Genomic DNA, 12,598 nt, shown 5'->3' on the forward strand with positions numbered 1-12,598 from the left:
GATAAGAGCAGAACAGAGAGCATTGAAATTTTGAACGTCTATTCAATTATGACATTCAAAAACGTAATCAACAGAACTAATCAAATACAGTACTTTTCAAGAACAAAAGTTGAGGTATTTTAATCATCTGAAAAAGGCTTTAACTCGTATTCCGTGACTTATATAATGCAATAGGCATTAAACAAGCAAATCATGAGCAAAGTGAACCTGCACTTGAACTGATACTGAAAGAGAAATATATATATAGAATTATATGTAAATGGCAGTTTAGGCTTCACTTCAAAAAAAGTTTAATTCTATAGTTTATATTCATTTGTTTTCTGTTCTGAATACTGTTACACTTGTGTGTATAGTAGTAAAGGACAGCTATCTATTAAACAAAACTTGTAGTTGTAGTTGTATTGTTAAACTAATATATATATATATATATATATATATATATATATATATATATATATATATATATATAGTGGTGGACCGTTATCAGTTAACGTGCTGCGTTAACGAGAGACTTTTATCGCATGATAAAAAAAAAAAAGTATCGCTATTGATCTATTCTCAAAGTTGGGTTGAGAGCTGGGTCTATTCTAAGCAAGCTATAATGACTTTTACCTTGATGTTTTAGCGCGGAAGTTTACCTGACCCGTACCATCTGACAAAAAAAGTGCCGTTCTGAATCAAATTAGCAGGATGCCTGACTTTAACTGCAATTCGGCAGTTTCACTTCAACTCATCCCCCGTGACAAACTGGGGTATTATATGCAAATAAAGAGTAAGGACTGGTGAGAGTGTTATGGAATTTAATAACGCACACCAAATGGAAAGAAAAAAACATCCGCATTTTGCGATGTGTGTGTACAATCCAGGCGATCCTTTACAGACAGTAAAGGATCTTTACTGTGTGGATCTTGTCGGAAAATATGTCGAAAAGTCCTACATGACGGTAATATTGAATAAATGATTACGGTGTTTACTTCAATAATGCCACTAATATAAGCATACTATATGTAGCACACATATTCTGAATGCCTTAGGCAGAATTCAATTGATCCATTTTAATCTAGATTAATTTAAAGAATAATCTAGATTAAAAAAATGAATCTATGCTCACCAATAACACACACACACACACATACATATATATATAGGCAAACATTTTCGTAAAGCACAATTTTACACAACCATAGTTGATCCAAAGTGATTTACAATAAAAAAAATTATTTTAATTTTAAAATTGTATTAAAAATATAAAAAAGGAAATATATATGTATATATGTAATACCAAAATACAGATAAGAAAAAACATAATTAAAAATAAGTCTTCAAGTTAGATTTAAATGCATCCAATGATGGAGAAATCCTAATATTCAGAGGGAGACTGTTTCAGAGCCTTGGGGCTGCAACACAGAAGGCTCGATCACCTTTGGATTTGCAGCGAGACAGAGGGACAGACAAAAGAAACTTATAATGGGACCTTAAAGGTCTACAAGCTGTATATGGCCTAATACGTTATAGACTCGGGCAGAATTGTGCAATGCTTCATACTGTATGTGAAAAAAAGGATTTTAATATCAACTGAATTTTATAGGAAGGCAGTGCAATGAGGCAAGGACAGGGGAGATATGATCTCTGTTCTTAGTTCCTGTTACTAATCTGGCAGCTGCATTCTGAACTAACTGTAACCAAAACAGTTCACTGAGGTAGACCAATGTACAAAGAGTTGCGGTAGTTAAGCAACAGAGAGGAAATTAAAGCATGGGTTACAATTTCTAGATCTTTTTTTTTTTTTTTAGAACTTTTGCCATCAATATAAGTTGGAAAAACTGAATAACGGAATAACTCTAAGATTCTTGGCGTGAGTCTTGGTCGTTGGTAGCAGCAGGACCTAAAAAAAGCACTTTAGTTTTATTTATTTGTAGTTGCAGAGAGCTATTGGTCATCCAGATGTCGGTTAGACATAAAAAAAAAAATCTAATGACAAATCTTTTCCTAGTTTGATGAGAAAATACAGTTGGAGATCATTAGCATAGCAGTGATAATTTATGTTATGTTTGTGGAGTATTAAAGCATAAAGGAAGCATATAAAGAGAAAATATTACAGGGCCAAAAATGGATAATTGTAGATCCAATATTTACAGAAAAAGATCTCCCCTTTAGATATGAGGAGAACCACTGTAGGGCAAGGCTCTGAACCCCAAAAACACACTCAAGTTGTTTTAATAAAATGTCGTGATCTATGGTATCAAAAGCAGTGCTTAGGACTAAAAGTTTCCTGAGAGTAAAATGTCATTTGTGACTTTCAGTAGTGCAGACTCAGTACTGTGTTTTGCTCTAAAACCAGATTGAAATTGGTCAAAAATATTTTTTTAAAAATCCAGATAAGAGGTAAAGATAAATTTAAGTTTAGAAAAGGGCCTGTAGTGTTAAGGCACAGCAGGATCAAGATGAGGCCTCTGTAATATGAGCTGTACAACAGCATGTTTGAAAACATCAGGAAAACCCCTGTTTATTAATGAGCTTAATACAATGATCATATACCAGGTATAAAAGGCAATAATTAAAATAAACAATAAAAATAAAGAGCATGTCTCAACATCTTCACTGCTATATTAAAGATGATTTTCTTTACCTGGAACTTGCACTCAGAGAGAGGGAACTCAAACATGTTGCGTGTGAAGTCAGGGCTGTGACTGGTCATCTCAAGAAGTAGGTCAGTGGCCAAACTGAGGAACTGTTCTTCAATGCGGGATGAATACAGCGATTTCAGCACGACAAGCATACGCTCCAGTGTTTCTGGGGGTAAACGGCTCTCGTGACTCCAGAAATTGCGCACATAAAGCCTAAAGAGAAAGTATACAAACATATGAAATTACGTCAGGTATATAATAGGTTGAAACTGATTAGTGAAAACATTCAAATCAAATTAGACTCAAATGATTTGTTTTTTACGTGTGTGAAGATTTATTTTAAGATTAAAATGATCAAAGCAGCTACTGTATATATTCTGCTTACTGTAAGCCATAGTTTTCATCTGTCAGTCCCTGCAGGAGAGTCTCTCGAGCAACACTGAGAACTTCCACAGACGTGCTGTCTTCCCTGCTCTCAGAGTCACTGCAAACACATTCCACAACCAGCAAAACTTTAGGGTCACTTTCAATAAAGTTTCTTTTTTAAGAGATTAAATGAAGCTACAACCAAAATTAGCAAGATTGGTTGGGTAGGTAGTATTATACTTCTTCTAATGAATTTTCAGAATGAAAGCACAGAAAATCCACCCTCTGTCATATCATATCATATCATATCATGACTCTTTTGCCCCCCCCCCCAATACACCCCCCACTCTCCTCTAACTTAAACTCCTCCCAATAACTGCACTGTTTAACATTTGCACATTTAAAATTTGCACATTCACTGCACCACATTGAACTGTTTACTTATTGAACTGTGCATACCCACTGCATATGGGCATTTGTAATTATGTACACACCCACTATACATATATACTTGTAATCATGCTTATTTATCTGCATACTACTGATTATTAATAGCAACCTGTACGTATATTCATATATTGTAACATATACACTTGTAATCATGTTTATCTATCTGCACACTACTGATTATTAATAGCAACCTGCACGTATATTCATATATTGTAAATCTGTTCATAGCTTATCCAACCTGTATATAATGTTCATAGTACATCCATCTGTAAATATCACCATAGTTTTCTATAACTGCACTTTATAACTTATTCCTGTATCCTGCACTTGCTGCTATTGCACTGCTGGTTGAACCTAAACTGCATTTCGTTGCATTGTACTTTTACATGTGTAATGACAATAAAGTTTAATCTAATCTAATCTAATATCATATCATATCTCATATCATATATAATTTTTGCAGTTTAATTTAAGCAATTTCACTAAAAGTAACTGTTTTTCAACATCGATAATCATCAGATCAATAATGATCTGGTCATTTTTAGTTGCTGTTTTTTGTAGTTGCTTAAATTCAAAACAGCAGAGAATAAACAGAGAAACGCCACTCCAAACACACAAAATAAACAAGTGTTAATGCTTTGGCATTGTATGCGTGCATAAGGTTATGATGTCAGCTACACTGTTCACTAGAAGCAGAAGTATGAATTAGCCTTCACTTGCCTGTAGTTGTCCTGAATCCACATCAGGATATCATACATTCTCTCTCTGCACACAGGAGAAGGGTGAGATGCGAATGCTGTGACAGCTCCCAAAATTTCCTTCAGCTCTTCTGGCTTCAGACATGCCAGGATCTTATGAATAATGTCCAGACAAACCCGCTGTCTGCCCTCATCTCTGAAAGACAAGTAAGTGTTTATTTTCTCATCTACAATGTTTCTCTATTACAGACATTAAACATTAAATAGCTCAGAGAAATCAATGCTATGACAGAGCTATGAACTGACTTGTGGCTCATGATCTGTGAGAGGCCTTTGGTCTTTAGGTGCAGGAAGATTTCAGGGATGACATCAGCACGACTCAGCACGCATTCAAGACAGTGTGTCTTCAACATGCCATGCAGCTTTGGCAGCAAATAAAATACAGGATTAATGAATCTGTGGAAAAAAAAAATTATAAATAGTTTTACAGACATTTATGTTTAGCCTGTTGTCGGATAAGACTGGTAAAGATAAACCTCCTTCTCACCGGTCCACCAAAGGTGGAAAGTGTTTTGACACTTTGCTCAAGCAAACAATAAACTTGTCATCCACCTCCTTCTTTCTCAAATCCATCAGTTTCGTAACAGTGATGTTAAATAAGGTCCCTTCAATTTGCTACAATGAAGAACAATTTTTCATTCTGTTTATTCACAACAACATTGTGCAAAATAAATAAATAACTGAGATGTGGAATGTGATAGAGTCGGGCAGGAATAAAGATCCACACGTACATTTTCTCTTTCTGTCATGTAGTTCAGGATTAACCCAATGACCTCAGCAGCTGCTGAGTACACCTCTTTATATCTGATGAATGATAGATTATTGGCCAGCGACTGAAAATATCTGGAACATAAAAATTGTGACAGAGAATGACATTTTAATCCATATCTAAAATAAATGTTATTTGAAAACAATTTATTATCAAATAATCAATTAATGAATGAAACTCATATGTAAAATAATAATACATACAAATATAGCGAGGGCAGCAAAATATATAGTTTCAGATTTTCTTTCATCAATATCACAATGTAATCATTCGCAATTGTCACATCGCAGGATATTCAATGTTTAGTTTATTTATAATTTATCATTTGCATGTGTTTATAAGGCCAGTGATTGTATAATTAATTTAAAATGATTCAGACACAAGACAATGTACCATTCGTAACTTTAATAACGATTAATTTTATTAAATTATTTTTATTATTCAATTACTGTACCTGAAGACTAAAATCATCCCAATCAACATACAATCTAACTTTATAAAGGCTTTCCAAATAGAGATATTGAGTCATCTGGTGAAATTGTATTCATACCGCAATATATAGTGCGGATAAAAAATATACATTGCAATGTTCAATTTTTCCTATACTGTGCAGAGCTACAGCTGTTGAAAATTGTACCTGTCATGCTCGATGCCACACGCAGCATCATAAGGAGGAAGATTATTGGCCATTACAATGCCTAAAAGCTGTATTCCCACAGAGTTATCCTTGCTGTTGGGATCTGTTCCAGCAAACCGCTCGTATATCAAACTACAAGAAAAAAGATGACATCAAAATCAGGATTTTACAATTCATCCATCGCCTAGCATTATTAATATAAGTTCAAGCATGAAATCATGAAATTATTAATCCATTTTTTAAACCATTAAAAAAAATCTTTCCCAGTGATGGGTTGCAGCTGAAAGAGCATCCGCTGCATAAAACATATGCAGGTTAAGTTGGCAATTCATTCTGCTGTGATTAATAAAGGGACTAAGCTGAAAAGAAAATAAATTAATGAATAAAAAAATATTTCTCTAAAGGGATAGTTCACTCAAAAATTACAATTGTCTTTATTTTCTAATCCTCCCTTTGGTTCAACATTTTTGAGTTTCTTTCTTCTGTTGAACACAAAGGACATTTGACTTCTTACACAATTGACTTCCATAGAATTTCTTGTTGCTACTTATGATGGAAATGGTTGTTTTGTTTTACCAACACTCTTCAGAAGAAAGAAATTCATTAAAAGTTAATGGTGAAAGAAAGTTTACATTTTTGGGTGAACTATGCCTTTAATATTCTAAAACAAAGCCTTCCACATTTAGTCCTGCTGAGTTAAGCTCCAACACACCTACCTGGTATGTTTAAGACTAATAAAATCTTAACTAGCTGTCTCAGGTGTTTAATTTGCAGTTGGAGCCAAACTCTTCAGGACAGTGGCCCTCAAGAACTAGAGTCTAAACAACCCTGTTCAAAAAGCTAATAATATAATATTATCTGACTGCATAATAGCTCATAATCATATAGTATGTTCTTCAAGTCAACAGATAATGAAACAGAATAAAACAGACTTAATTGTCAAAAAAGCGTCTAAATAATTGTCTGCATTCTTACTCGTAGGGTATTGTGAGGCAGTCCTTCCAGCACTCGACAACTGTGCGTATAATCTCCAGATTGTGACGGAAAACAGCCCGTTTGCTGTGGAAGCAGTTCTTAAACAAAAACCCAAGAAGCCTGTTGACCAAAACTTCATCTCTTGTGTTACCCTAAACAGCGGGAAACATAAAGGCTAAATTTTAACCTTTAATCTTGAGATGCACTGACATGGAAATTTTAGCCGTTACTGAAAACTCTTTTTCTTGGAAGCCAATAACCAATATGTATGCTGATGAATAAATTGTTATAATAATTCCTCTGTGACCGATATATTGTATATATATATATATATATATATATATAGTGATATATACCGATATATATATAGTGCACATATTTTGTTTTAAAATCTGCGTGTAACATGTCATGTCCTGTTGAAGGCACCAATAAAAATCCTTATAAGCAGCAGAAAGCATTTGCAGTTGATCAATCATCATAAATAATCATCATGTTGTATAATTTTTATCAGACTGACAACTATAACTGACAACAATACCAACATGGTCATCAAGATATTAAGCATCACTAGTAAAAATGCCTTAATAAACCAGTGCACCTTCATACATACCTTTGGTGAAGCTACACTGGCCCATGAAAGGACTGTGACCACAATGTCCACCACCATAAAGTGAATGCCCTCTCCTCCATTGCTACTGGAAACCACCAGCTGCATCAGTGGGCCCAGCCAATGCTTGGCATATGGACGAAAAATCTAAACATAAAGAGGTCAAATAAATGCAATGCAGTATGCCATATGAATAAATCCACAAAAAAATTTGCAGCATTAGCAGTACCTCCTCAGTATTGATGATAAGTTTGGCGATGAAGAGTCTAATGTTGAGAGGAGTAGATGGATTGTCCAGCTTCCCCTGCAGGAACTTCATCCATGGAGGAAGATCACTAGGTCTCACACCCTAAAACAAAACAGTTAATATTAAGCAATGCTCCAACACAAAATGAGGCAAAGCTGAGGTCATGCTGAAACTGACCTCCTCTACTTTCGGGGTGATGTTGTTCCTTTGCATGTGGCGCAGCAGTGCCGTCATATTGGCCATACATTCATGCTGGTTCAGCTCATCCATCTCCAGCTCCACAGTCTCGTCCTGAGACAAAACCTCCTTGCGCTCCTGATCATACAAACAGTTTACTCATAAAAGTGTTCTAGATACTCTTAAGAGACTGTTTTCTCATATATCATACCCGCATCCTGCTGGAGCTGCTCACGCCTGAAGGATTCTGAGAGTTGTAGGAGAAGCTTTGAACCCCAGTGGAGAAGTCAAACTGACTCATCTCCTCACTGAGACTGCTGTCTGCCATGTAGGACTGGGAAGACAGATATACAGGTGCGTCTGAAAAAAAAAAACAATAAGAAAAATGGGTTTTAAAATAGCTATGCTATTACTTTCTTTTCGGCTTAGTGCCTTTACTAATCTGGAGGCGCCACAGCGGAATTAACCGCCAACTTATATAGCATATGTTTTAGGCAGCAGATGCCCTTCTAGCTGCAACCCATCACATTCACAAACATACACCACGGAGATTTAGCTTACCCTTATTTAGCTTAGCTTATAAGTATTTCTCTTTAAAAGAAAACACATGTAGTCAAAGGCTGCTAAACGTCTGTCTGAAAGGCACTATTGATCAACTATTATGAACTTGCTTGGTATTTTTCATTTTGTATTTTCATATTTTGTATTTTTTTTTCTTTGGAGTAGAAATGTGTATATTCCATACAAAGTATGAAGCTGATCAGTCAGTTCTTGTCAACGACTGATGACCAACTAAACTTCTCTGACCACATTTCAAGAACTGCTCGATCTTGCAGATTCGCACTCTTTAACATCAGAAAGGTCCGACCCTGTTCAAGCTCTTGTTCTCTCCAGACTGGACTATTGCAACTCTCTACTAGCCGGGCTTCCAACTAACTATCAAACCTCTCCAGCTGCTTCAGATTGCAGCAGCACGAGTGGTCTTTAATGAACCTAAAAGAGCACATGTCACTGCGCTACTCACCTGTTTGCACTGGCTGCCAGTTGCTGCTCGCATCAAATTCAAAGCTCTGATGTTTGCTTACAAAGCGACTTCTGGCTTTGCTCCTTATCTGCTCTGACTTCTGCAGATCTATGTGGTTCCATACCTAAGAGGGAAAAAATCCCTTTCCCGAACTCTCGCATTTAATCTGCCCAGTTGGTCAAATGAACTCCCTAACTGCATCAGAACGACAGAGTCACTCGCTGTCTTCAAGAAATGACTAAAAACTCGACTATTTAGTCTCCACTTTCCTTCCTAATCTGCAATTGCCTCTCTGGCTCCACCGCTAACTGTATTACAGAAAAAAAGAGAAGAAAAAAAAACTACTAATGTTCTGCGTCTTACACTTTACTTACCTGAAACTTGCCTATAGCACTTATTCATTGTTGCTCGTATAGTTGTGTAAATTGCTTCCTTGTCCTAATTTGTAAGTCGCTTGGGATAAAAGCGTCTGCTAAATGACTAAATGTAAATGTAAAAGAAATAACAAACTTGAGCGCAAAAAAGACATGGCCCTTACTTAATAGGCTCAGCCATTGTGTGCGTATTAGCCTCAGAGTACAAGCTTGAAACTTCAAACTAGCGCACAAACTTAAACATAACTTTGTTTAGTTGCAGCAGTTTTGTTCCGTGCAGAAACAAAGTGTTGAGAATACTTTAAGATCGATTAACTGTGACGAATTAAATCATGATTAATAAAATCGGTTAATCTTTGCATTTCTACTACATAGCAATAGTTATTAATAAGTTGGAGCCTCAGACAACTCACCTCCGTTTTCTCCACTCACTTCTTTCCTAATCATGACATACTTCTTTTTCCTCTCAATAGGGACCTGTTAACAAAATTAAAGACAATACTAAACAGCACAAGTACAAATTGATTATTTGATCATTTTAAAGCTATACTTACATCAATCTCTATAGGAAAGTTGTACACCCTTTGCGAATCAATAAGATTGTCAAATATGAACTGATTCTGCAAAACATCAAGCCACATATTAATTGTAAATATCAAAGAATGCAGAACAAACTAAATGTTATGAGTCAGCAATAAGACAGGGAAAAAATAAGCACTAAACTGTAAACCCTGCTTGTACAAAATCTTGTTGCATGCGCAGTAACAGACCTTGTCAGGTTTTTCAGTGAAAAGGAAGCCCTGGTAGAACTTGGTTTCGTTGAAGCTGCAGCTGATAAGGGCTATGGCACAGTTGTAAGCAGCGCAGTGAAACTGTCTCCTCAACTCCAGCAGTACCATCTCTCCTGTCATGTTCTCCGTGAAGGCCTCAAAACATGATCTGACACATAATTCATTATTAGGGCCAAATATTCAAATTAACATTATTTTACCATTATGGCATTTTAACAGCAAGTTTCAGAATGACTTTTCAAGACTTTATATTACTTAAAAACATTGATAAGGTGACAGTTCCCCCAAATTATTCTATTGTGCTTCATAAATAGAGGAGCTCATTGCTGCCCTGGTTTCACCTGATGCTGTTTCACCATACGAGGTCATGCCCCCCTTTCCCCAGCAACCAATGCAATCATACAGACTGATTATTGAAAAAAGCATACGATTCTACTGTATACAGTATGTAACCCTGTGTGCAGATGCATGTTCATTTCTTAGTCTCTCAGTTCCTCCAAACTGCTCTTTTGACTGTGGGACATGTCACATGTTAACTGGGTACTCTTACTGCCACACTTTTGTCAACCAGGCGCTAAGTGTGGCTTGCGTGAGCTAAGCTGCCAATAGAGTGCAAAAAGACTTTAATAGACCTTTTTAGTTTTGTCTGGACACATGTTTGGACTTAACATCTCTGAGCTTCCAGATAAAAGGGTGAATTTGTTGGTAACTTCTCGCCAACTTATTCAAACTCACCAGAACCCTGTCTTAAGAGTTCCACAGACTCAAGTTCGCCATCAACTGGCAGTACCAGTAGAAGAAGAAGAAGAAGAAGAAGAAGAAGAAGAAGAAGCAGTAGCAGAAGTAGAAGTTTATGTAGTATAACAGTGTGTTGGCTTTCTCAAGCCACCATAATAACCTTTTTGTGTACGCACAAGAGAATCTTGAGGAGTGCAGTATAATAGTGTCAAATGACTAATAATTGTACATTACTGTAACATGTTTTATTTGAAAAAATCTGAGCTGGTTTCAGTTCTTCATTGTATATAATACATATTTATTTAATTTATTTGTTAATTAAATCATGCTCTGTTTTTGCAATATGCATACAATTTTGAAATATTTTTAATTATCGGCTAATATCACAGTTATCAGTCTCCAAATCTAAAGAGTTATCAGTATTGGCCATAAATCCATATCAGTACATGCCTGTTTTTTCCATACACAAATAGAAATTTTCATTTTGATTTGATGGTGATTTTTATAATTAAGGGTGTTTAAAAAAGGAAGAACAGAGCAAAACAAGTGTTATTAAGTTTGCATTGAAAAACAGAATCATATAATGTGTGTAATATTCACACTTAAAGAGGAAAAAAGTGTCTTATCACTTTACATACTTGAGGAGGTTCTTGGAAAGCTCATTGCCTTCAGCGCAGCCGGTGCCACAGAAGGCCTGGTTGATGGCAGAGTTTTTAGAATAGACTTCCTCTTTAGGCAGACGAGAATACAACACCTCCAACAGCTTACAACAGCCAATCTTCATCATGATCTGACTCTCAAACACCGACTCAACAGACTGCAGGACAGATGAAACACAAGAAACATAGCAGTATTTCTAAATAAACAACAATTTTGAAGCTTCATTAAGCTCATGTCACGCACCTTGGTGAAGCGTGTCTGTAGAGTAGTCATGATATCAGCAATATTAGAGATAAAGAACTGAGAGAGAGCTTGAGGACTGCAGTGAGAGGCCAGCGGCAGCAGGACTCTGTCTATCAGACCCATGAGCATGAAGTTTGATGGAACTTCTTTGGCTTGAAATGATTGGTAGGTGGAGCTGAGGAGAAGAACTTGTTTTCCCAAATAAGACCTGACAACGGGAAAAAAAAAGTAAATTTGCACAAATTCTAAAAAGCTGTAAGCAGAGATACAAACACAGGAATTGTTTTGTACTTACTGATGAGCAATTTTTTGAAAGCAGGCCTGAAAAAGCTCCTCCATGATATGTTTTTTGTCCCGGCACAGAACTCGAGCCATAAGCTTCAATAACAAAGGACTCTGAGACAGTTGCAGGGCCTCTAAAAACTGAAGTTAGCAAAGTAATTGAATATTGACATAAATATGGAAATAAAACTATTTAAAAATAATAATAATAATATCTTCAGGTCCCCTTATATCTCACCTTGCGAATGCAATCCATGTAGTTGTTGCACTGTAGAGATCCACGTGGAAATTCATCTGACTGCATAGGGAAATGTGTAGCCACCAGTGACTCCAGAGCCCTCCTGAGCTCCTCTAAAGGCATGCTGGGCAATGCAGTGAAGAAAGGCAGCATGATAAGAGCCTGACTCTAAAATCAGAAAGAAAAAAAAGATCATGTATATTAGAAATAACCTAAATTTAGCTTTTGCTTTTAGCATATACAGTGGAGATCAGGTTTAGAGAACCACCTACAATTCCCCAAATATCAAGATCACTGCTTATTTTAAGCCCGAGTTTATGTTATACTAACCAGAGTTAGCTAGCCTTACGTATATTTCATGTGTTAAATACATTCTGAAGTACAGCATTAAACACTTCTATGCGACTCTGGACCACAAAACCAATCATAATAATCAATGTTTGGGGTTTATTAAACTGGAAAAGGATACCTTGAGATTTAATGGCATAGATACATCTGTGAGAAGAGCTGTGAAAGTGGTAAACACAGCATTGAATGCTGGGTGACTTGTATTGGAGCACACAGATGAATCGATCTGTAGGGAGGGAGAAACACTCCTGAAACATCTATAAACTGTATGTAAACACCTTAAAGTC

The 12,598-nt window shown here is 36.1% G+C and overlaps 1 protein-coding gene across 1 annotated transcript in view; it reads right to left on the bottom strand.

The window, feature by feature from the left end:
• The window catches only part of prkdc (protein kinase, DNA-activated, catalytic subunit), a 47,989-nt gene that overhangs the window by 15,905 nt on the left and 19,486 nt on the right, over positions 1-12,598 (bottom strand). Inside the window, exons 38-57 of the mRNA XM_087261627.1 lie at positions 12,433-12,537; positions 11,964-12,131; positions 11,739-11,866; positions 11,444-11,651; positions 11,179-11,357; positions 9,782-9,950; positions 9,566-9,631; positions 9,425-9,488; positions 7,825-7,973; positions 7,614-7,751; positions 7,419-7,538; positions 7,193-7,336; positions 6,583-6,734; positions 5,608-5,739; positions 4,933-5,044; positions 4,689-4,816; positions 4,448-4,597; positions 4,164-4,337; positions 3,013-3,111; positions 2,630-2,840 (exon numbers count right to left, since the gene is read on the bottom strand). Of these exons, the coding sequence (XP_087117753.1) occupies positions 2,630-2,840; positions 3,013-3,111; positions 4,164-4,337; positions 4,448-4,597; positions 4,689-4,816; positions 4,933-5,044; positions 5,608-5,739; positions 6,583-6,734; positions 7,193-7,336; positions 7,419-7,538; positions 7,614-7,751; positions 7,825-7,973; positions 9,425-9,488; positions 9,566-9,631; positions 9,782-9,950; positions 11,179-11,357; positions 11,444-11,651; positions 11,739-11,866; positions 11,964-12,131; positions 12,433-12,537 (2,796 nt within the window). The remainder of the gene's footprint in view (positions 1-2,629; positions 2,841-3,012; positions 3,112-4,163; positions 4,338-4,447; positions 4,598-4,688; positions 4,817-4,932; positions 5,045-5,607; positions 5,740-6,582; positions 6,735-7,192; positions 7,337-7,418; positions 7,539-7,613; positions 7,752-7,824; positions 7,974-9,424; positions 9,489-9,565; positions 9,632-9,781; positions 9,951-11,178; positions 11,358-11,443; positions 11,652-11,738; positions 11,867-11,963; positions 12,132-12,432; positions 12,538-12,598) is intronic.

This window comes from Danio rerio, chromosome 7 (assembly GCF_052040795.2).
Source record: "Danio rerio strain M-AB ecotype USA chromosome 7, GRCz13ab, whole genome shotgun sequence".
Classification (NCBI taxonomy): domain Eukaryota; kingdom Metazoa; phylum Chordata; class Actinopteri; order Cypriniformes; family Danionidae; genus Danio; species Danio rerio.